The sequence below is a fragment of the Tribolium castaneum genome, chromosome 6 (assembly GCF_031307605.1).
Source record: "Tribolium castaneum strain GA2 chromosome 6, icTriCast1.1, whole genome shotgun sequence".
Lineage (NCBI taxonomy): Eukaryota > Metazoa > Arthropoda > Insecta > Coleoptera > Tenebrionidae > Tribolium > Tribolium castaneum.
Genome location: NC_087399.1, coordinates 6015702 through 6037514, shown reverse-complemented (window position 1 = coordinate 6037514; position 21813 = coordinate 6015702). Strand labels below are relative to the sequence as shown.

Genomic DNA, 21813 nt, shown 5'->3' with positions numbered 1-21813 from the left:
GTAAATTATAGAAAAGAAGTTAAATATATTTTTTTGGAATGTCGATAGTCTACTTAAATATTGCCTTATTATTTTTTTGATATGACAGGTAAGCAATTTTTTGAAGACAGTAATGAAGATGCATTAAGTTTTTTTTGTAAAACAACCAATTAACGAAAGCCAAAACTACTTCAGCTAAACCAAATGACATTTAGTACAAACGTACAAAAAAATAGCACAAAACGACAAAACACAAAAAATCTGAATGTAACGCCAAACAACTTGACATTACAAGTTACCAATTCGGGAAAGCTGATGAAAATCCCTATGAAATAACTCGAGTTATCTAAAAAGTAGGTAAAAGCATATCTTCCTATTTAAAATAAGAAAGTTAATATCGACTTCCGGGATAATCGGAAGTGCCGCCATGTTGAAAATATTTTCATAATATAATTATCAGAACTTTTGATACTTGTAATGTGGGGTTTAGACTGAATAGCCTGTATATTCTGGCCATATCCTGGATTAAAGTCAATTGACGTTGCCAAATATTTAGAGAGAAAATCCCAAACGGCATTTTGTGTTTTATGGCCAACCTTACGCACGCATGACGTCACAATTAACATTCATAAATTGGTAAATTACCTCACGTCGCCGCTGATTGGTGGAGGCCGCATCATTGTCATTTGCGACTTGCCGCCCGAATTTAAATTTTTGCCATTTCTTTACAAATTTTGCTTTTTGAGGGAAACACGTAACGTCCAAATTTGGCCAAATTCTTACGCAACGGTCCGACTTAGTCCAAATGATGTTTGTACGTGTCGCAAAGTGAAGGTGAGACAACCAATGAATATAAATTCGCAAATGTTGCCAAAGTCGCATCGACAATGAAAAAAATTCAAAAACAAAACAAACAAACGGCAGTGCAACCTAAATACGCGCTATCTAGCGCAAATATTGGCCCAAATAAAGCACCTCTAATATTTATTGAGCTAAAGACGCAAGTGTTTTTCTCGATTGAGGCATTTCCGGTTTTTGATGCAACAGCATTGGCCGATAAGCTGACCCTTGGGGGATTCCTCTCTCGCTGTTTGAGGGCAATTTATTCCGGTGTGTCTGACTGAAAGGTAGTACGAGTGCGGATTGTACGTTTGATTGTGGTCTGCATAAACATATAGTTTAAAGCGGCCGTGATAACGGGGTATAAGAGTTTAAATAACCTTGGATCATCTTAGTTTATTGTTTTGTGCGTGGCTTGAAAATGCTAAAGTGGCGGCTTGTGACAATTTGTTTTTTTTGCCTCGTTTATGACTGGGTGATTAGGTGAGTGCAATTTTTTTTATATTTTATAAAGGGTGAGTCATGTGATAACGGCTTTAATTTCTCGGCGAACAAAAGGCTATAAATCACGGTATTAGTAAAAGTTAATTATTCCTCACGTGAGTTAGGAGCGTCCACTCTCTCTTTCTAATTAATGGGGCCGAAGAAGTGGTTTAATTGTCTCGTGTCTAATTAGAAATATTTGCAAGATTCACTCTCACATAAAGGTCAAAAAACTAACAATTCACCTAGTTTATTTAATAATTTTATGAGTAGGGCTCTTAATTTTTTTTCTAGTTTTCGTAATAATTAAGCAAGACTTGTGACATTTAATTTTCTATACATTAGACCACTAATGGCCCACTAAAATTCCTCCAATAATTTCTTTTAAATAGTCTTTTCTAAAATACCGTCTTGAAGGTATTAATGTTTGACCTAAATCTTGTATTTTTTTGTAATGCTACAGCATATTTACATTTCCTGAATTTTAAGTTCTTGTTGTAGCACAGGATATGAATATTTAAGTATAAATAATGATAGAATATGCAAAAATAACTTCTTGCACGAAATGGACGATTACATTAATCTCTGTCAAAAAATTGTTTACTTAAAATAAAAAATTATTATAAAGGAGTAATTCCTAAAACTACATAATCTTTTCTTTTACTATAATAAATGTAACACATCTACAGAAAAACTCTGAAGAGAAATTATACAGTGAAACCTTTCTTAAAGGACACCTCCGAATAACGGACACCTCTTCACAACGGACATTTGTGTAGGAACGTAACAAAACCTATATTAAAATTTTCATTTCCCATTAGTGGACACTCCCCACAACGGACAATTTAAGATTCCTAATTTCAGTACTTAACTTTTTTATGTAACATTAACATTAACAATAGATGTGCTAATACATCGTCGTAAAATATTTTTTTTAGAGAGTAATTCAAAGTTTCTAATTCTTTCTTCGGTATAAAAGACCTTCAGCTAACATATAAGTTTTTCACAAGATGTATTAGCTGTTTCAAAACTATGAAAACGCCAACGTCGCATTTTACCGAATATTTTTTTTAAATAAGATTGATAAAATTGTAAAATAGTTATTAATGATTAGATCTCTCATTGGGACTATAAATTACATTTTTTTGAAATGCATGAATAATTCATAACAGTTAATGTTGAGAGAAAATGCAACGTTGGCGTTTTTATAGTTTTGAAACAGCTAATAGCTCTTTAAAAATTTTAAATTCATACTATAATGTTTTTTTTGAGTTTAGTTACCGAAAAAGATAGGTCTTACAACATTAAACAGATAAGTCTTATAAAAAAAACAAAAACAATTAACAGACTAATAAATTCGACAACTGGGAAAACAAAATAAAAAAAATAATCAAAATTTTTTGTTTTAATAAATTTTACTGATGGCGTCAAAAATAAGATATTATTTTTTATGCTTTTGTAATGAACACTTGCCAAAAATTAAAGATCCAATACAAGAGAAACCTAAGGGTGTCTTTCTTCTTTAGAAATATTTTTGTCTGAAGTCCCTAAAACCAATTGTTTCCAAAAAATTACTTCGGGGCAAAGTCTAAGAACGTAAGAAAAAAAATAGTATTTGACTTTTTATGTTTTCATTAGGTACATCTTATTAAATAAAACTGAAACAAACGTTAACGGCATAAAAGCATTCAACTGATTTATAAGTTCTTATAACAAAAAATTAAATACGTCATCATTAGAAACAGAAGAAAAAAACAAAATTAAAAAAGTAACCTATAATAAATTTGCTTGGATTAAATAAACATCTTGTATTTTTCGATATTTTTAAGCTTCATTAAATTGCACCAATTTACTTATTCACCTGTAGAAGGTATTCCAAGAATAAATCTTTATAACGCAAACTTTAAATGCTTTAGTATCACACAGTGTGATACCAATTTTGATAAAGGTATTTATTTTTTTAACAGTAAAACCAATTTTGCGCCAAAATCCCCTATTTTTCCAGTACTTCACCACCAATTTCAACAACCTTAGCTTCAAAAGACCCGAAAATAACGCCCGCTGAGAGCCTAATTATCAACGAAACGGACCTAATTAAAACAAACACTTTGCCGCAAACGACACCAACTACAGTCGAACCTAATCCTAGCGAACCCGATTGTCCGGTCTTGAAACCCAGTATGAGTTCTTTAAGCCAGGACCAACTGACTACAATTTTAACCAATCCTTGTCGGTATGACAAGCTTAGTAAGCCCCCAACTGAGGGGCCCTTGCCCGTTTATATGCAAATTGACCTGACCCATATAGAATCGGCCGATCAGTTGCAATTTAAGGCCCATATGTTGGTACAATACTTGTACAAGGACTCTAGACTGAGATATAAGGATGTGTTTCCCCAACGAGGGGATTTAATCGGGGAGGAACTCCTCAGGAGCAAGATATGGGTGCCCCATGTCATGGTACGTAACGAACGCGATGCCAGAGTGATGGGTATCGATGGTAAAGACGTATTTGTGTTAATAAAACCGACAGGAGATGTGGTTTATTCGTACAGAATGACCGCAACTTTCTATTGTTGGATGAATCTACAAAAATTCCCTTTCGACACGCAAGATTGTTACTTGCGATGGGATAGCTGTAAGTTCGGGGCTTTGTTACAACAAGGTTGGTGGTACTGTATTTTAGGGACGTACAACACTACCAACTTAATTCTACACTGGGATAAGAACAATCCGGTCAAAATCGCAAAAAACTTGCATTTGACCGAGTTTGTCCTCAGTGGGAGTTTACCACAGGAGACTGTAGTACCAGCCTCATTCAATAACGGAGCTTTCGGTACGTTAATCGCAAAAACCCCAAAAAAGTAACCAGTAGTTTACAGTTGGCAACTTCAGCGAACTAGTTTTCAAATTCACACTAAAACGCGAAGTTGGCTATTACGTCATGGACTATTTTTTGCCCTCGATTCTCCTCGTTTGTACTTCTTGGGTGACTTTTTGGCTGCAAGCCGACGCGTCAGCGCCTCGTGTCACGTTAGGCACTTCCACAATGTTGGCTTTTATCACACTAAACGGCGGAATTAATAAAAATTTACCGAAAGTGTCATACATCAAAGCAAGCGAGATTTGGTTCCTAGCTTGCGCTTGTTTCATATTTTGTTCAATGGCGGAATTCGCCTTCGTCAATGTGATTTGGAGACGCAAGTAAGTCTAACAGGTGTGCCAACACTTTAACCCAGAAAATACTTAAAGGAAAAAAGTGGAGTTGAAGGAACGTAGCGGTAAACACATCCTTAAAGGCGCCCTTACGCCAAGTCTGGCAAGAAAACAATTGCGAAAAGCTGAGTCTGTCAATAGTTTGTACAAAACCCAGTCATGTACGAGCTTAAACGGAAGCGAAAACGGAAGTAAAGAGTCACATAATAATTATTTGACAGTTCATGTAACTATTTCTTTCGTTTTGGTAAATTTGTGGTTATAATTCAAATTGTAGAGTTTTCCCGCCAGTATGAAGGTACCAACCATCACAACGCAAAGCAACGATGACTTGATCGGCGGCGAGGACAGTGTTACCACCATCCCGGTGCCCGATACCACCAGAAACAAACCACAAACGCAAGCATGGCACACTATGACGCCCCACGAAGTGGCCAACTGGATCGACAGGAAATCAAGAATCGTGTTCCCGCTCGGTTTTCTCATTTTTAACATCATGTATTGGACTTTTGTTTACATTCTGTAAACTTTGGCCTCACTTTTGTATTTATTCTAGTCTTCTGTCTCACCCTTATTTATTGCTTTTTCAATAAAAAGTTTTTTCAACGCCGTCTATGATTTTATAGTGCCCAACATTTATCACAAATATTGTCGCACAAAAATTAAAATATTTGCACAAACGTAATTAACACGCACACAAGCCTTTCCAAATAATAATTTTCTACATATTTTAAACAAATAATTTTCACGTGACTTGACTAACGACTTGATTATTTGCTCACCGCGAGATTCGGTGTAATCCTAACTAATTCGCACCTTTTACAAGCAATTACAGACCTATTTTGAAGTCAATATTATCCAACTTTAATATAATAATGTAAAGTACATATTTTATATTTTGTTTGGTTTGATAACGAGGTATAAGAGAGTGCGTAACCTTGGTACTCTTAGTTTGTTGTTTAGTGGTTCGGTGTGACTCCAAAAAATGCAGAAACTCGTTCTCGCCCTCATTTTTATGTGCACAAGGGCCCAGAATTCGTAAGTAATTCGCAAAACCGCCCCAAATCAAATAATAAATTGCAATAAAGGTCAATAACCCCCGAAACCACGCCTTATGACACCACCCCGCAGCCTAAACCAACCCCTGCGCCGCTCACCCACACGACCACGCCCCCTCCCCAAACCACCACCAATCCGCACGACGCAGCGTGCCCCCCTCTCACCCCCAACATGGACTCCTTGACCCAGGAGCAGTTCATCGCGAAATTGACTGATACGTGTCGATATGACAAGCTGATCAAACCCCCAACCCATGGCCCCCTTAAAGTTTCGATGCAGATTGATCTGACTCACATCGAGTCGGCCGATCAGCTCCAGTTTAAGGCCCACATGTTGGTACAGTACTTGTACAGGGATGACAGGCTCAGGTATGTGGAGTTGTCCCCAAAAAGGGTGGGTCTGTTGGGGGAGGAATTGTTGCGGAATAAAATCTGGGTGCCCCACATTATGATACGCAACGAGAAGGACACGACCATCATGGGCATCGACGGGAAAGACGTTTTTATCTCGATTAACCCAACGGGTGATGTGGTCTATTCGTACCGATTGACTGCGACCTTCTACTGTTGGATGAATTTGCAAAAATTTCCCTTTGATTCACAGGAATGTAACTTAAAATGGAACAGTTGTATGTTTGAAAAATTTTAGTTAAATTTTCCTTAATTATGTGATTTGAGGGACTTATAACTCGACCAATTTGATTCTACTGTGGGATAAAGACGATCCTGTCAAGTTGGCAAAAAACCTACATTTGACCGAATTCGTGCTAAGCGCCACCTGGACCGAGGAAAACGAAGTACCGGCTTCGTTCAATAAGGGGGCGTTCGGTAATTCCCCCAAAATCACTACCAGTGTAACCAATTTTTTGCAGTTGGCAATTTCAGCCAGCTAATCTTCCGGTTTAAACTCACACGTGACGTTGGCTTTTACATCATGGACTACTTCCTACCTTCCATCCTTCTGGTGGTCATCTCATGGGTCACCTTCTGGCTGCAAGCCGATGCAGCACCGCCACGTGTGACTTTAGGCACTTCCACCATGCTAGCTTTCATCACCCTAAATGGGGGATTAACCAAAACTTTACCCAAAGTCTCCTACATCAAAGCAAGCGAGATTTGGTTCCTAGCTTGCGCCTGTTTTATTTTCTGTTCAATGGCGGAGTTTGCTTTCGTCAATGTGATTTGGAGGCGCAAGTAAGTAGGGTTTTTTTTGGTGATTTTTGTAATGTTGGTATAGAAAGCAGGTCGAAATGAAGAAACAGAGCAGCAAACATATACTAAAAGGCGCGCTTACGCCGAATTTGGCAAGGAAACAGCTGAGGAAGGCTGAGTCGAACAATAGTTTGTATAAAGCAAGGTCCTGTTCGAGCCTCGAGACGGAAGGAGGCGACAATGCGAATAAAAATACACAAGCGAATTATCTGACTGTACATGTGAGTATAAGTACTGATGTTTCGTTTTGAAAAATAATTTTTTCAGAGCTTTCCCAGTAACCTCAAAGTGCCTCAAATCACGACTCAAAGTCAGGACGAATTGGTGGAGAGTGAGGACAGCACTTCGGTCAAAATGCCTGATAATAGGGAGCCTCAAAGATGGCACACGATGACGCCTCACGAGGTCGCCAACTGGATAGACAAGAAGTCGCGGATTGTTTTCCCTGTCAGTTTTCTCATTTTTAACATTTTTTACTGGTCTTTCGTCTATGTTGTTTAATTTATTTTTGAAAACTTTATTTAATCTACAAGTACAATAAAAATGTGCGTTTTAAATCCCTTCACCTATCCTGTCCTCACTTATGGCGCGTCTCATGTGGCTCCTGAAACATACCAATTGACAAAATGGTTAAACAGGTAACCCTAGTTACTCGGTTTGACTGAGTTATATTGCGGTTATATAACGTTATATATCCGCAATACACAAACCTAATTATTGGTTATGTTATAACAGTTACCTAACCATGGTTATATTAGCGTTAGATAACCTTTTAGATTTCTGATGCAATATGACGTATGCTAGTGTATATATTAGTTATCTAACCACTGTTATATTAGCGTATATAACAAAAGTTATATGGCGGTTATATAACTGTTAAGTTTGTAGGGCAATATAACGTTTACTAGATTCAGTTTATATAATCGATTATCTAAGCATGATCATAATATTGCGGTTATTATATTAGAGTTACTTAAGGGTTTGTTTGTTTTGAAGAGTTTTATGTTATTATGTTATTCTCATGTTATTAGTGTCCTTTGAATGAAATTTGATTTTAATAATTTTTTTATTACACCAAACTTAAAAACCCAGAGAGTAGGTAACTATAAATTAACCGCATTAACCACGCGTAGATAAAGGTTTGAAAACGAACATAACGGCAATATAAACGGGATATAAAGACAGATATACAACCGCCATATAACCATGCATAGATAACGGTTAGATAAAGTTATTATATAACAGTTAACTTAAAAAACGCCATTAACCAGGCGTAGATAAAGGTTAGATAACGAAACATACCCGCGATATAACTGTGATTGAGGACAGTTATATAACCGCCATATAACCACGCATAGATAACGGTTAGTTAACAGTTAACTTAAAAAAGTCCCACATTACATTATGTTGAGTGATAACTCTGGTTATATTTCGGTTATATAAACCTATTACTAGGGAATTTACATACGTCGAAGTCCTCGGTAGCCTCAAAGTCGGACTTGGAGGTAAAGGCGGAAGCCTCATTGGTGCCCCTGGCCGTGACACCACCTGCCCCATAACCCTATCGATACTTTCATCGTTTAGGGTTGGCAATGCCGGAATATCATCCGAGTCGGCCGACGAGGGCGGGGAAGGCCCGCTCCCGTCACTCCCACTCTCCCCAGTCCCCCCTCTCCGAAAAATGGGGTCACTGTAACTACAGTAACATAGCGCGATGATTGATTGGTCGAGCTATAGTTACATTTTGCTGATTGGTGGTAGTTTCTCCGTGGAGGGGGTGAGGTCGGTGTAAGTCGCCGCGTGTATCTCCTGTTGGTAGAACTGGTACAGTTCTTGCAAATCCGGTGGTAACTTGATTTTGCCTTCTGAAAGGGAACAGTCAAATCAAGCTGGTGACAGTGCCACCAACCTTCGATCAGTTGCCTCTGTCTGGTGATTATTTCCTCGCAAAGTTGGCGTTGCCGGTCATAGCGCAGTATTAGGAGGTCTCTTCGGCGAAGTTCGTGCTGGCGAACGAGTCGTTCCGACTGAAGCGCCATCTTGTCGGCTTCTAGTTCGTGGACTCGGCACATGAGGGCTAGGATTTCGCGCTCGTCATCGGATGACAATAATGAAGGAAGTTTCTGGTTTAGAAAAAACAAATAAAAAAGTTTGAGGGAAAAGTTGGACTTACATCCTCCAAAGCAACTCCTCGTTGTCGGCAAACCTCCAACTTCTGTTCGATGTGACTGCGGAGTTCCGACCACCTCTCTTGCTCCCTTTCTATATCACCAAGCTCCCCCCACGCCTGCTGGATTGCCGTTTCCCCTTCCACCTCAAAATCCCCCTCCTCCTCCCCTTCTTGTTCATTTCCGGCCGACCGGAAGCCGTCAACACTGACCAACTTCCGGCGCCGGATACTCTGCTGCGTTCTCGCCCTTGATTCATTAACACTATTTTTGTACAATTTGTTATTCCTCGACTCCCAATGGGAGATAATCAAGTGTTGTCGCTCCGCCTCCATCCCCAACCCCAACAAATGCGAGTCAATCTCCATCAACTTCCTCCTCAACTTCATCTGAGTCTTGAAAGTTTCGACAATCTGCTCCCTCAACTTCTTCACCTCGTTGCTTCGCTCCTCGGCATTCATTCGTCTGACATCGGCCGACCTCGGCCTCTCCTCGTTCATCTTCTGTTGCAATCGGGAGATCTCGTCTCTCAATTCGTTAATAACCGTCTGGTATTGCGTCACGTGATACGAAACATCCAATACATTTCGTTCAGCTTTCGTTGATATATTGTTAGCTCTATCGGCATAAATTAGGGTGTTTCTGGACTCGTCTTTTTGAGTGACACTTGGTGACACGTGTGCGATCATAACCGTCCGACAATTCCCACTTAAGGCCTCTTTTAGTAATCTAGTAAGCTTGGAGTCCCGGTAATTCACATATCTCGCCCCACCACTCAACGCGTTGATGCAATTTCCAAGTGCGAGGAGTGAGCGGTTGATGTGGGCGCCCTCTTGGAGGCGTTTCCCGCGGTTTTTTGTCTTGTTGGCTCGCTCAGAGCCGGCTAGATCGATCATGAAAAGGCGCCCTTGTTTGATTCTCATTCGGAGATGTTCTTTCTTGTCTAGAGGCACCGAGTGTTTGACTGTAACGCTCAAAAGGGCGTGACTACGTGACGAGGTTTTGTTCATAGCTGTGGGTTCGATAGTTCGAGCTTTGTTGCCTTTTTGCAACAATTGCATTACCTTGAAGTGGGTTACGTTTTAATATTTTATTAGAAAATTGATTTATTTCTTACTCATTCATTAATATTATAATCAAATATTGTCTTAGTTACGACAACCATTAAGGTGGTCATGATTTCTTTCGGAGTTATAGGAGGAATTATGAATTCTTAATTTCCTCCAACACTTTTTTGTACAGTGTTTCAGGATTTGCCAGAACCAAAACTGAACGTTTTTTTATCAGTTTTACTGAATTTTTTTGAGATCTTTAAATGATTTTTATAAAATGAGAATTTTGTTTATAAAAAAATTTCAGTACTGTTAAAAATTCCAAAAAGTGTCAAAAATTTTAGCTTTTGTAGAAATTTATTTGAGGGCCGAGTTCATAAATACACCATTAATGCCACAGTAACTAAGTGGACATTTAACTTAATGGAGACATTAAAATGTTCGTTAATATTAAGAACTTTGATGTCCTGGAGTTTGTATATTTATTTATTTATTTACGTTTTTTTCTTTTTAATAAAGGCTTATTATTATTATTATTATTATTCTCATTATTATTATTATTATTATCATTATTATCATTATCATTATTATCATTATCCTTATTATTATTATTATTATTATTATTATTATTATTATTATTATTATTAATATTATTATTATTATTAACTGAAATTTTCTTAAAAAAAAATTTAATAGAAAAAAGACGCAGTTAATAGAGAAGAGAAGAAGAATAGAAGAATAAAAAAAAAAGAAATAAAAAAGTTTTAACAGTGCATTTTGACAAACTCTGAGAGATATCGAAAAAAGAAATTTCTACTTTTCTAGGATACTTAGTTTTCATGTAATACTTTAAAAAAAGGGTGAATGGAAAAAATTGTAGATTATTTGTAGCACATAAGAGCGATTTTTTGCCCAAAACGCTTTAAACTTGGAATTAATAACAGGTTATTCCGCCCAAGCTGGAATTGTAAAAATGGTGGATGCGCCGGGTTTTCAAACACGCTGGTTTATTTTTGCTAATTTAAAAACAGACTTGTAAAAGTTGCATTTTTACATTGTAAAACTTTATTTTGCTTGTCCTAATAAAACCTATATTTTACAGAAAACGGAAGTATTTTGGTTTTTTTACTGTTTTTTTTGTAATTCGGAATTAAAAAAAAATAATTCGTCATCAATTTGAAAGTAGCTTTTTCTAATATTATTATTGTTTTGTCTTCGCAGCAACTAAACATTATCGTCTTTACTATCGGAAATCGAATTGCTACTTTTAATTACTATACAGAGTGGTCCAGCTGAGCTCCCATCTTCTGTAGCTCAGTTATTAGTAAAGTTGGATTTTTGATACTTTGTAGACGTTATTTATACTCTAGGACATATTTCATGAATTTTTTTTTATTATACAGGGTGTCATAAAAAGGTATGACGTCGTAATAATATTTTTTTTAATGGAAAACTATTATTTTTTAGTGCTCATTTTGATGCCTTTCTAATTTCTTATATGCCCCCAAAGTTTTTTTTAATTTAATTATAATTTTTTAATTAAGAAAAGTAAAAAAATTAATTTGATTATAAAATCGGCCCTTAGTAAAAAATAAACTTATTTATCTGTCACTGGAAGTATTAAGTGTTGGTAATTAACGCTACCTCGTCGGTAGATGTCGTTGAAATTTCCTGAAGGCCGGCCACTTGTATGTTGCGCCCTCTGGAGTCCTCCCGGAGCTCGAGGTACCCGGAAGAAGGGTTGAGAAGGTCGCGGATCTGCTCGTTATAGAGCTCCAAGTACGACATCGAGACCTAATTAAATATGCAGTAATGAAAAGAGCCATAATGGTCGGATTAATGCGTTTCCAATGGGAAATCAATTGGCAAAAATGGACTTTACACGTGTCAGGGCTGGAATTTCGATTAAATAAAAGCGAAAGTCAAGGTCACACTTGTGCCCTTTCACCAAATGCGTTCTATAATGATTAATGATCGCCCAAGTGGTGCATCTTGACAATTCAATTTCTAGTGACTTCACCATTGGCGGGTTGGCGGTTCTGGATAATTTCGTGAATAATACCTGTTTTTAGTCCTGTTTGCATTTACACGCAACGTCAATCAACTTATTCCATTACAATCGCATCAATTATTTAAAGAAGGGTCGATACGACGTGAAAAAATTAAGCGCCAAATTTCGGTGCACTTACCGAATATTGATCCTGTTTTTCTTTGACTGCTTCGAAGATGTCGTTCAAGGCACGCACCATGATGCCGGGCTGGGATGAGTCACCCACCATGGTGTGGGTCTTACCAGCGCCGGTGGGCCCATAAGCGAAAACGGTGGCGTTGTAGCTAAAAATTAATTACCACTTTCCCATCAATCCATAATTAAGCGTGTTTATAGTAGGCTGGTCATTAGTGTCACTTCGTGTCCGTCAAAATTTCATGGCTGGCTTTGATCGAATTATGGAAAATTTTTATTTGTGGATTTGTCATTGATACTGTCGATAAAGCTTATTGTGGGGAACATAAACATAAATTAAGGCGATTACGTGTATAAATTATTTGTGTCTAATTCTGTAGAAAGAATAATAATGAATGTGGAAAATAACGACTTTTATTGCGACCAATATAAAAAAACGAGAGCAATTTTAATTTTTTAGAGACAATAAATAGGTCAAAAGTTTTGCCTTGCGTGTTGGTTTAAAGTTCGTGACTTTCTCCACTATTGAAAGTATTTAAAAATTGCAAATTCGACGCTATTTTTTCATCAAGATTTTAAAAGCACCCAACATTTGAATATAAGGTTCTATAAAAAAATAATAATGAGTGACGTCCGTCTAACGTGCTAAATATTGCGTGGCTTGTGGGCAGTTTCCAATGACGTACGCCGGATCTTACAGTGATAATTTCTGACGTCAAGGAATTTCTACAATGTTTTATTAAAAGTTATAATCGATTTGTTAAGATACTATCACAGGAATGTTTAAAAAGGACAATGATTTATGTGAAATAAATGCACGCGTAAATAATTAAAACGGTCTGGTTATTACGGGATTATCGATTGCTTGATATATATTTAATTGCGGAGAAAACGAGAATTGTTAAAATTGTGGGTAATTTGAAGCATTTAGTAGCGATTTTTTGCCCAAAACGCTTTGAACTTGGAAGTAATAACGGGTTATTCCGCCTAGGCTTGAATGGTAAAAATGGTGGATGCGCCGGGTTTTTTAACACGCAGGCCCACGTTTACCAATTTTAAAATAAACTTGTGAAAGTTGCATTTTTTTATTGTAACACCTTATTTTGCTTGTCATAATATACCTACCTATAGTCTAATGAAAATTTTGTTTTGATTGTGATTATTTTATTTTTACAGTTAGGTCGTAAATATGTTTAACAAATATTTTTTTGTAATACGTTGTTGATCTTATAAATACACCACCGTTACTGAAGACAAGATGTTCGACAATTAAAAAAGTCATTAATTTTTATTATTAAAAGTTGATTTAATCGATATTTAAATACTGGAGTAACTCTGTAAAAATTGCGATTGCACAAGAAACTGTTTTTGTGTAGCCAGATCATTAAAAACTAATTAAATGAAAACAATTTTATGTAGAAACAACTATTCCAGGGAGGTACTGGGACTGTCATAAATTGATTTTAAACTCTGGGAGTCGTCGATATATTGCTTGATAACATGAAAATTAATTTGTGGAACTAGAACTGTTCTGCAGAATCTATATTTTTAATTATAACACATGTTTTATCAATTTTTAGTTAGGCATGTAGACTACACAACTAATACGTGTATAAATTATAACACGAGATCGAAGATGTACTCAATTAGAGCAAGCCTTGAAAGTAATTGTAACTTTAGCCACATCTTATACTGTGTGAAATCAGCATAAGACAACATAATCTCAAAGGTGCGGCCGTATATAAACCACTAAAATGTATCTAAAGTTCCACAGGCATCGCTTGCTCTAATCCAGTATATTTTCAGTCTCATGTTATTTTTATGCAAAACTTTGTATTAAAAGTAACCACAAGTTCAGCATATTTGTTAATATAGTTTTTTAATAATTTTTTACATTTTTTCGAAAATACCTAAGATTTTCGTCAAACTGTTATTGCATTTTTTACTTTTTATTAATTTGCATATTTTACCAAAATTACATTATTTTTTATCATACAGTTTAATTTAAGAATTATTTATTACACAGGGTGGGGCAGGAGTTGGGTATTTCAGAATTTTTTTATCCGCACATTTTAAAACATCTCTCGCTGCTTTCCGTGCTTTAGTATTATTAGGAATTAAAAATTGAATCAAAGAATGCTTTATCATATTACCCTTAAAATTCTTGATAGTTGTCATGTATTTATCTATCACTATTATCAATTTTAATACAGTTTTAAATTTTCAGGGAAACCGACGATTTTTTTTCAGTTTTTTTCAAAATTACTGAGTTATTTTAATTAATTATTAAAAATGTCCAAAAATTTAACAATGAAAATATGTCAAATACAGAATAACAACAATGGTTCTGAACTGTATTTTTCTAGACGAAAAAATTTCGTTTTATTATGAAGTAAACAGTGAGAAAAATACGATTTTAGCCTTGATAAAATAATGTATTGTTGTAATTTTCCCGGCGCATCCACCATTTGTGTATGTTTGGATGTTTTCAATTAATATTCAGTGAATTGCTGTTGATTTAGAATAATATAGAATACATAATTAACATAAGTATTCTATATTATTCTAATCCTAATTCTTATATAACCATTACAGTTCAAACAAATTCAATAAAAAAGAATTTCAATACGAAATTAGCTTTTATTTAAATTTTGTGGCAGTTGTAGTATTCATTCCATTATAATGAAATTACATAATTATTAAAAATTTATTTCAAAAAATGTTTTATTTCATTAACCTCTAAAGTTGTTATATTATCAATTTTAATACGATTTTTAATGCTTAAGAAAACCAACGATCTTTTTTTAGTTAATGTAGTAATTTTTTTTAATTTTTTGTTATTTAGATTGAATTAATGAGTTATTTTGATTGACAATAATTAAAAACCTCCAAAAATTTAACAATGAAAAATGGTCAATATTGGAATAACAACAATGTGTGTGAACTGTGTTTTTCTAAACGATACATTTTTGTTTTGTTATAAAGTAAACAGTGAAAAAAAACACGATTTTTTCCTTGACGATAAAAAAATGTAATGGTATAATTTTTCCGGCGCATCCACCATTTTTGTATGTTTTGATTAATTAATATTTAGTTATTTGTTGTTGATTTAGAATAATAAAGAATACATATGTTGAAACTAATCCTCATATAATCGTCACAGTTTAAACAAATTAAATGGAATAGAATTTCAATACGAAATAAGCTTTTATTACAATTTTGTGCCAGTTGTAGTAATTCCATTTCAGTGAAATTACATATTTAAAAATGTTTTATCTTATTAACCCTAAAATTGTTATGTATTATAGCTATTATCAATTTTAATACGATTTTAAATATTCAAGGAAACCAACGATTTTTTTTCCAGTTAATATATAACCAAATGGAAAAGAATTTCAGTACAAAATAAGCTTTTATTATAATTTTGTGGCAGTTGTAGTAATTCCATTCCAGTGAAATTACATATTTATACACACAATTCATACGATTATTGAAAAGTATATTACACATAAGTATTCTATATTATTCTAATCCTAAATCTATTATAATCATTACAGTTCAAACAAATTAAATAGAAAAGAATTTCAATACGAAATTAGTTTTTATTTTAATTTTGTGACAGTTGTAGTAATTCCATTATAGTGAAATTACATAATTATTAAAAATTGAGCTCAAAAAATGTTTTATTTCATTAACCTCTAAAGTTGTTATGTATTATAGCTATTATCAATTTTAATACGATTTTTAATGCTTAAGAAAACCAACTTTTTTTTTTTAATTAATGTAGTAATTTTTTTTTATTTTTTGTTATTTAGATTAAATTAACGAGTTATTTTGATTGACAATAATTAAAAACGTCCAAAAATTTAACAATGAAAAATTGTCAATATTAGAATAACAACAATGTGTGTGAACTGTGTTTTTCTAAACGATACATTTTTGTTTTATTATAAAGTAAACAGTGAAAAAAATACGATTTTTTCCTTGACGATAGAAAAATGTAATGGTATAATTTTTCCGGCGCATCCACCATTTTTGTATGTTTTGATTAATTAATATTTAGTTATTTGTTGTTGATTTAGAATAATATAGAATACATATGTTGAAACTGATCCTCATATAATCGTCACAGTTTAAACAAATTAAATGGAATAGAATTTCAATACGAAATAAGCTTTTATTACAATTTTGTGACAGTTGTAGTAATTCCATTTCAGTGAAATTACATATTTAAAAATGTTTTATCTCATTAACCTTAAAATTGTTATGTATTATAGCTATTATCAATTTTAATACGATTTTAAATATTCAAGGAAACCAACGATTTTTTTTCCAGTTAATATATAACCAAATGGAAAAGAATTTCAGTACAAAATAAGCTTTTATTATAATTTTGTGGCAGTTGTAGTAATTCCATTCCAGTGAAATTACATATTTATACTCACAATTCATACGATTATTGAAAAGTATATTACACATAAGTATTCTATATTATTCTAATCCTAATTCTTTTATAATCATTACAGTTCAAACAAATTAAATAGAAAAGAATTTCAATACGAAATTAGCTTTTATTTTAATTTTGTGACAGTTGTAGTAATTCCATTATAGTAAAATTACATAATTATTAAAAATTTAGCTCAAAAAATGTTTTATTTCATTAACCTCTAAAGTTGTTATGTATTACAGCTATTATCAATTTTAATATGATTTTTAATGCTTAAGAAAACCAACAATTTTTTTTAATTAATGTAGTAATTTTTTTTATTTTTTGTTATTTAGATTGAATTAACGAGTTATTTTGATTGACAATAATTAAAAACGTCCAAAAATTTAACAATGAAAAATTGTCAATATTAGAATAACAACAATGTGTGTGAACTGTGTTTTTCTAAACGATACATTTTTGTTTTATTATAAAGTAAACAGTGAAAAAAATACGATTTTTTCCTTGACGATAGAAAAATGTAATGGTATAATTTTTCCGGCGCATCCATCATTTTTGTATGTTTTGATTAATTAATATTTAGTTATTTGTTGTTGATTTAGAATAATATAGAATACATATGTTGAAACTAATCCTCACATAATCGTCACAGTTTAAACAAATTAATTGGAATAGAATTTTAATACGAAATAAGCTTTTATTACAATTTTGTGCCAGTTGTAGTAATTCCATTTCAGTGACATTACATATTTAAAAATGTTTTATCTCATTAACCCTAAAATTGTTATGTATTATAGCTATTATCAATTTTAATACGATTTTAAATATTTAAGGAAACCAACGATTTTTTTTCCAGTTAATATATAACCAAATGGAAAAGAATTTCAGTACAAAATAAGCTTTTATTATAATTTTGTGGCAGTTGTAGTAATTCCATTCCAGTGAAATTACATATTTATACGCACAATTCATACGATTATTGAAAAGTATATTACACATAAGTATTCTATATTATTCTAATCCTAAATCTATTATAATCATTACAGTTCAAACAAATTAAATAGAAAAGAATTTCAATACGAAATTAGTTTTTATTTTAATTTTGTGACAGTTGTAGTAATTCCATTATAGTGAAATTACATAATTATTAAAAATTGAGCTCAAAAAATGTTTTATTTCATTAACCTCTAAAGTTGTTATGTATTATAGCTATTATCAATTTTAATACGATTTTTAATGCTTAAGAAAACCAACGATTTTTTTTAGTTAATGTAGTAATTTTTTTTATTTTTTGTTATTTAGATTGAATTAACGAGTTATTTTGATTGACAATAATTAAAAACGTCCAAAAAATTAACAATGAAAAATTGTCAATATTGGAATAACAACAATGTGTGTGAACTGTGTTTTTCTAAACGATACATTTTTGTTTTGTTATAAAGTAAACAGTGAAAAAAATACGATTTTTTCCTTGACGATACAAAAATGTAATGGTATAATTTTTCCGGCGCATCCACCATTTTTGTATGTTTTGATTAATTAATATTTAGTTATTTGTTGTTGATTTAGAATAATATAGAATACATATGTTGAAACTAATCCTCACATAATCGTCACAGTTTAAACAAATTAAATGGAATAGAATTTTAATACGAAATAAGCTTTTATTACAATTTTGTGCCAGTTGTAGTAATTCCATTTCAGTGACATTACATATTTAAAAATGTTTTATCTTATTAACCCTAAAATTGTTATGTATTATTATTAGCTATTATCAATTTTAATACGATTTTAAATATTCAAGGAAACCAACGATTTTTTTTTCAGTTAATACAGCAATTTTTGTCTATTTTTTATTATTTAGATTGAATTAGCGAGTTATTTTGATTGGCAATAATAGAAAAGTTACGATTTCATCTTTGACGATAGAAAAACGTAATGTTTTATTTTCCCGGCGCATCCACCATTTTTGTATGCTTTGCCATTTTCTATTAATATTTAGGGCAATTGTTGTTATTTTAAAATAATATAAAATATGCTAACTCTAATCTTTATATAACCAAATGGAAAAGAATTTCAGTACGAAATAAGCCTTTATTACAATTTTGTGGCAGTTGTAGTAATTCCATTCCAGTGAAATTACATATTTATACGCACAATTACATACGATTATTGAAAAGTATATTACACATCATATTTTATTCTTTTATTGCGTTTTACATTGTATGCGTCATAACAATACTGATGTCCTTTGTGGTATTATGACTCATCCATTTGTACAATCCAAGCACTCTTAATGCACAATTTTATAATTCATTAGAAGCACATTTTGTGGCGATTATAGATTTTAACTTTAAGTAAATATTGAATAAAGATAAAGGTCAAGCGACAAATTACTAAACATTTCGCTTGAATATAAAAATTAAGAATTCAGATAAATGAGTCTCTAGAATAGTTGTAACCGAAACAAAATTTAACCCAGTTTCTGTAATTTTCCTAGACACTTGCGAGGTGAATAAACGAATTAAAGGTCAAGTATAAGTGTTATAAATAACCGAAACAAAATAAAATTATTAGGAGACACTGACCCGGCGCATCCACCATAAATACAATTTATTTACTTGTGCGTATTTACTTACCCGTTGAGCACGTCTTGGACGAGACTACTTGTCGTGACCTTATACACCTCTTCTTGAGTGGAATTTTCCCCAAAAACCACATCAAACGAATATTGCTTATCATAGCTTCTCCTCTGTCTCAAAACATCGCTCCTGTCACTATCTTCAATCACAATATTCTGCAACAAACAAAAGCCTTGAGCTCAGCTCAATCAAATCTCACCTTCCATCTTCCCCACGCCAGTTATTATGCAAATGGGGAGAGAAACACGAACACTGCAGTGGAGGATAATTTATAACTGACGCAAGCAGATTTTTGTGATTTTTTTTTTCAGAAATTTATAATTTGATTTGTTTACCTTTTTGTTGATTGCGAACAAACACCGTTGGGGTTCGTCGTTTTTCAACGGTCGTATCCGCACAGCCACCATCAGCCGTTCTTCGGCACCTTTCAACTGTCTCTTGGGGTTGTCACTCCCGGAACTGCTCGGAGTCGTCTCCGGAGTCATTTTTCCGGTACGCACGTAACGAGAGTTGGGTAGGTTCTGGACGCGGTTGGAACACGCGATCGTATGGGTAATATGGGTTGCTAGTGGTAACAGCAGTTCGATAATATTTAAATAAGAACATTAAAGCGTTCCATGGATAAGAAGTTGGACAAAGGGACGTGACAGGGACTTGTTTTCAAAGAATTGTTTCTTGATTTATTAATCGAAAATTTAAGTGCGTCCAATGAATTTGCAAATAGAACTGTTTATTTTTAGGTGGGGTTGAATACATTTGAAAGAGGTAGCAATTAGGCGATTGTTTGGGGGATGTATAGAGGCGATGGTAATTAAGCGCAAGGACGGAACCAAAAGGAAAACCTTGAAAAAATTTATAAATGGAGTAAATATCCTTCAGCTTTTGTGTCTGATACTTGGTTTTTTTAAACATTTCAAAAATTAAGTAACGTGTTTTTATAATTTCTTAGTTCTTGTTTAATTATTTGCATTTTTTTGACTTATTATATTATTTGCTTTTGTTTGAAACGGTGAGAAAGTTTCTTTCAATTTTCATTGATTGAAAAAACCTTTTTATTTTATTACGCTCTTAATCGCCGTATAAATGGATAAAGAAAGGAAAATCATGCATTATTTACTGTATTATTCGATAAATTCTCAACCGCCTGGAAATTTCTAGTTATCTGTCAGCCGTTTGATTCTGACCGAAATCTTTATCAAATAAAATTACGAAAATTTGTGATTTTTTTAATTTTTTATTTTAAACGACAATAATTGTTGTAAAATTTTAAACAACTAATTCTTATAAACATTCACTTGTCTCCTTGGATCTTTAAAGATTTTGTGTTTGACCAAGTTTGTAATTTTTGTCAATACAAGGCTATAATAAGAATCGGTAAAGGTCTATTAATAAATAATTTGAAAAAGTACCTAAATATTATTTTTTCAATTCTAATAAATAATTATGTTATTTCCGACTATTTGAAGATTTTTTTATTAAAATAATTAATTCATATTCGTACACTTTTTAAAATAAGTAGCTCTACAAAGAAATAAATTACACACGACTTCAAAAACATTTTATACTCTACTTAATACAATGTGTTTTTAAATGATTCTCATCTAGTCGTCTGTGAATTTCTCATGTGAAATCAGAAATGCCGCTCTATAGAACTAATGACAAGCATTTAGACACTGAATATTACCGTTCTCCATTAATTAAGTCGCCAATTTGGAAATAAGTTTTGATAATGAGAGTGTATAGTGAAACAATTTAGTTGCGTTTTAACGAAATTTTTAAAATTAAATAATAACTTGTGAATTTTACAACTGACAGTTTTGACATTTATTGACAGAAAATTCAATTGAGCAGAGCGGCACATATTTTTTTACATGTAAACCAAATTCAAAGGTAACTAGATAAGAATCATTTAAAAACACACTGTATAAATCGAAATGTAATATATAGTGAAGATTAACAAATTTTAAATTTGGTTCAAAACTCAAACAATTACTAAAAAATATAACTAGTAGTTACATATTAATAGCATTTTTCTTTGTAGTTTTTTCTTTTCATGCTTCTCATTAGGATTTTAAGCAAGAAAAATGTGCTATCATTGCTTTTAACGATCTTCTATTTATTTTTCTTTGTACTACCATAATATTTCTTGGTAAAACCTTTCTTCATGTTTATTAATACTATGCTAATATTTTCGGTAAAGAAATCGAAACGAGAGAGAAAACAAATTAGTTTTTGAAAAGACGTGTTGCATATTTTAAACGTTCCTAAGAAGAAAAAAATTTTCGAATGAAAAGTTCTTACCTTTTTTATCTTTCCATTACTTGAAATTGTTTTAACGCACAAATACGATTTAAATTAAATAATTTAATTAAAGTAGCGTAAGTGTAATAACGAAATATAAAAAAAATTATTTTGAGAAATTAAAAAACAAAATCTAGTTCAAATCTTCATATTCATACTGATTTTATTTAAAGGACGATTTCGTTGCAGATCAGTGATTATTATAATTATTATTATTATAACTATTATAAA

At 32.8% G+C, this 21813-nt stretch overlaps 3 protein-coding genes and 1 non-coding gene across 5 annotated transcripts; 2 read left to right on the top strand and 2 right to left on the bottom strand.

Moving 5' to 3' along the window:
- Positions 1-912: 912 nt before the first annotated feature.
- On the bottom strand, positions 913-986 carry Mir3875 (microRNA mir-3875). Its single transcript, NR_038729.1, has one exon. It is a non-coding gene; the product is annotated as a microRNA mir-3875 (primary transcript).
- On the top strand, positions 923-5123 carry Tcas_6927 (cys-loop ligand-gated ion channel subunit). 2 transcript variants are annotated; one of them, NM_001109779.2, is given in 6 exon segments: positions 1241-1302; positions 3308-3939; positions 3988-4137; positions 4184-4505; positions 4554-4743; positions 4795-5123. In NM_001109779.2, coding segments are annotated over 6 exon segments (1605 nt in total). In that variant the 3' UTR covers positions 5044-5123.
- Positions 5124-5502: 379 nt separating this feature from the next.
- On the top strand, positions 5503-7288 carry Tcas_7589 (cys-loop ligand-gated ion channel subunit). Its single transcript, NM_001109780.1, is given in 6 exon segments — positions 5503-5555; positions 5606-6204; positions 6254-6403; positions 6448-6769; positions 6813-7008; positions 7055-7288. Coding segments are annotated over 6 exon segments (1554 nt in total).
- Positions 7270-19817, bottom strand: Kif19A (Kinesin family member 19A). The gene is made up of 9 exons (XM_008198594.3): positions 19617-19817; positions 19279-19436; positions 12197-12341; positions 11652-11801; positions 8961-10019; positions 8697-8910; positions 8529-8652; positions 8256-8483; positions 7270-7391 (listed from the first exon to the last, which is right to left on the bottom strand). Exons 1-9 carry the CDS (start codon positions 19764-19766, stop codon positions 7340-7342), a joined length of 2280 nt encoding a protein of 759 aa, XP_008196816.2. The 5' UTR covers positions 19767-19817; the 3' UTR covers positions 7270-7339.
- Between the last annotated feature and the right edge of the window lie 1996 nt (positions 19818-21813).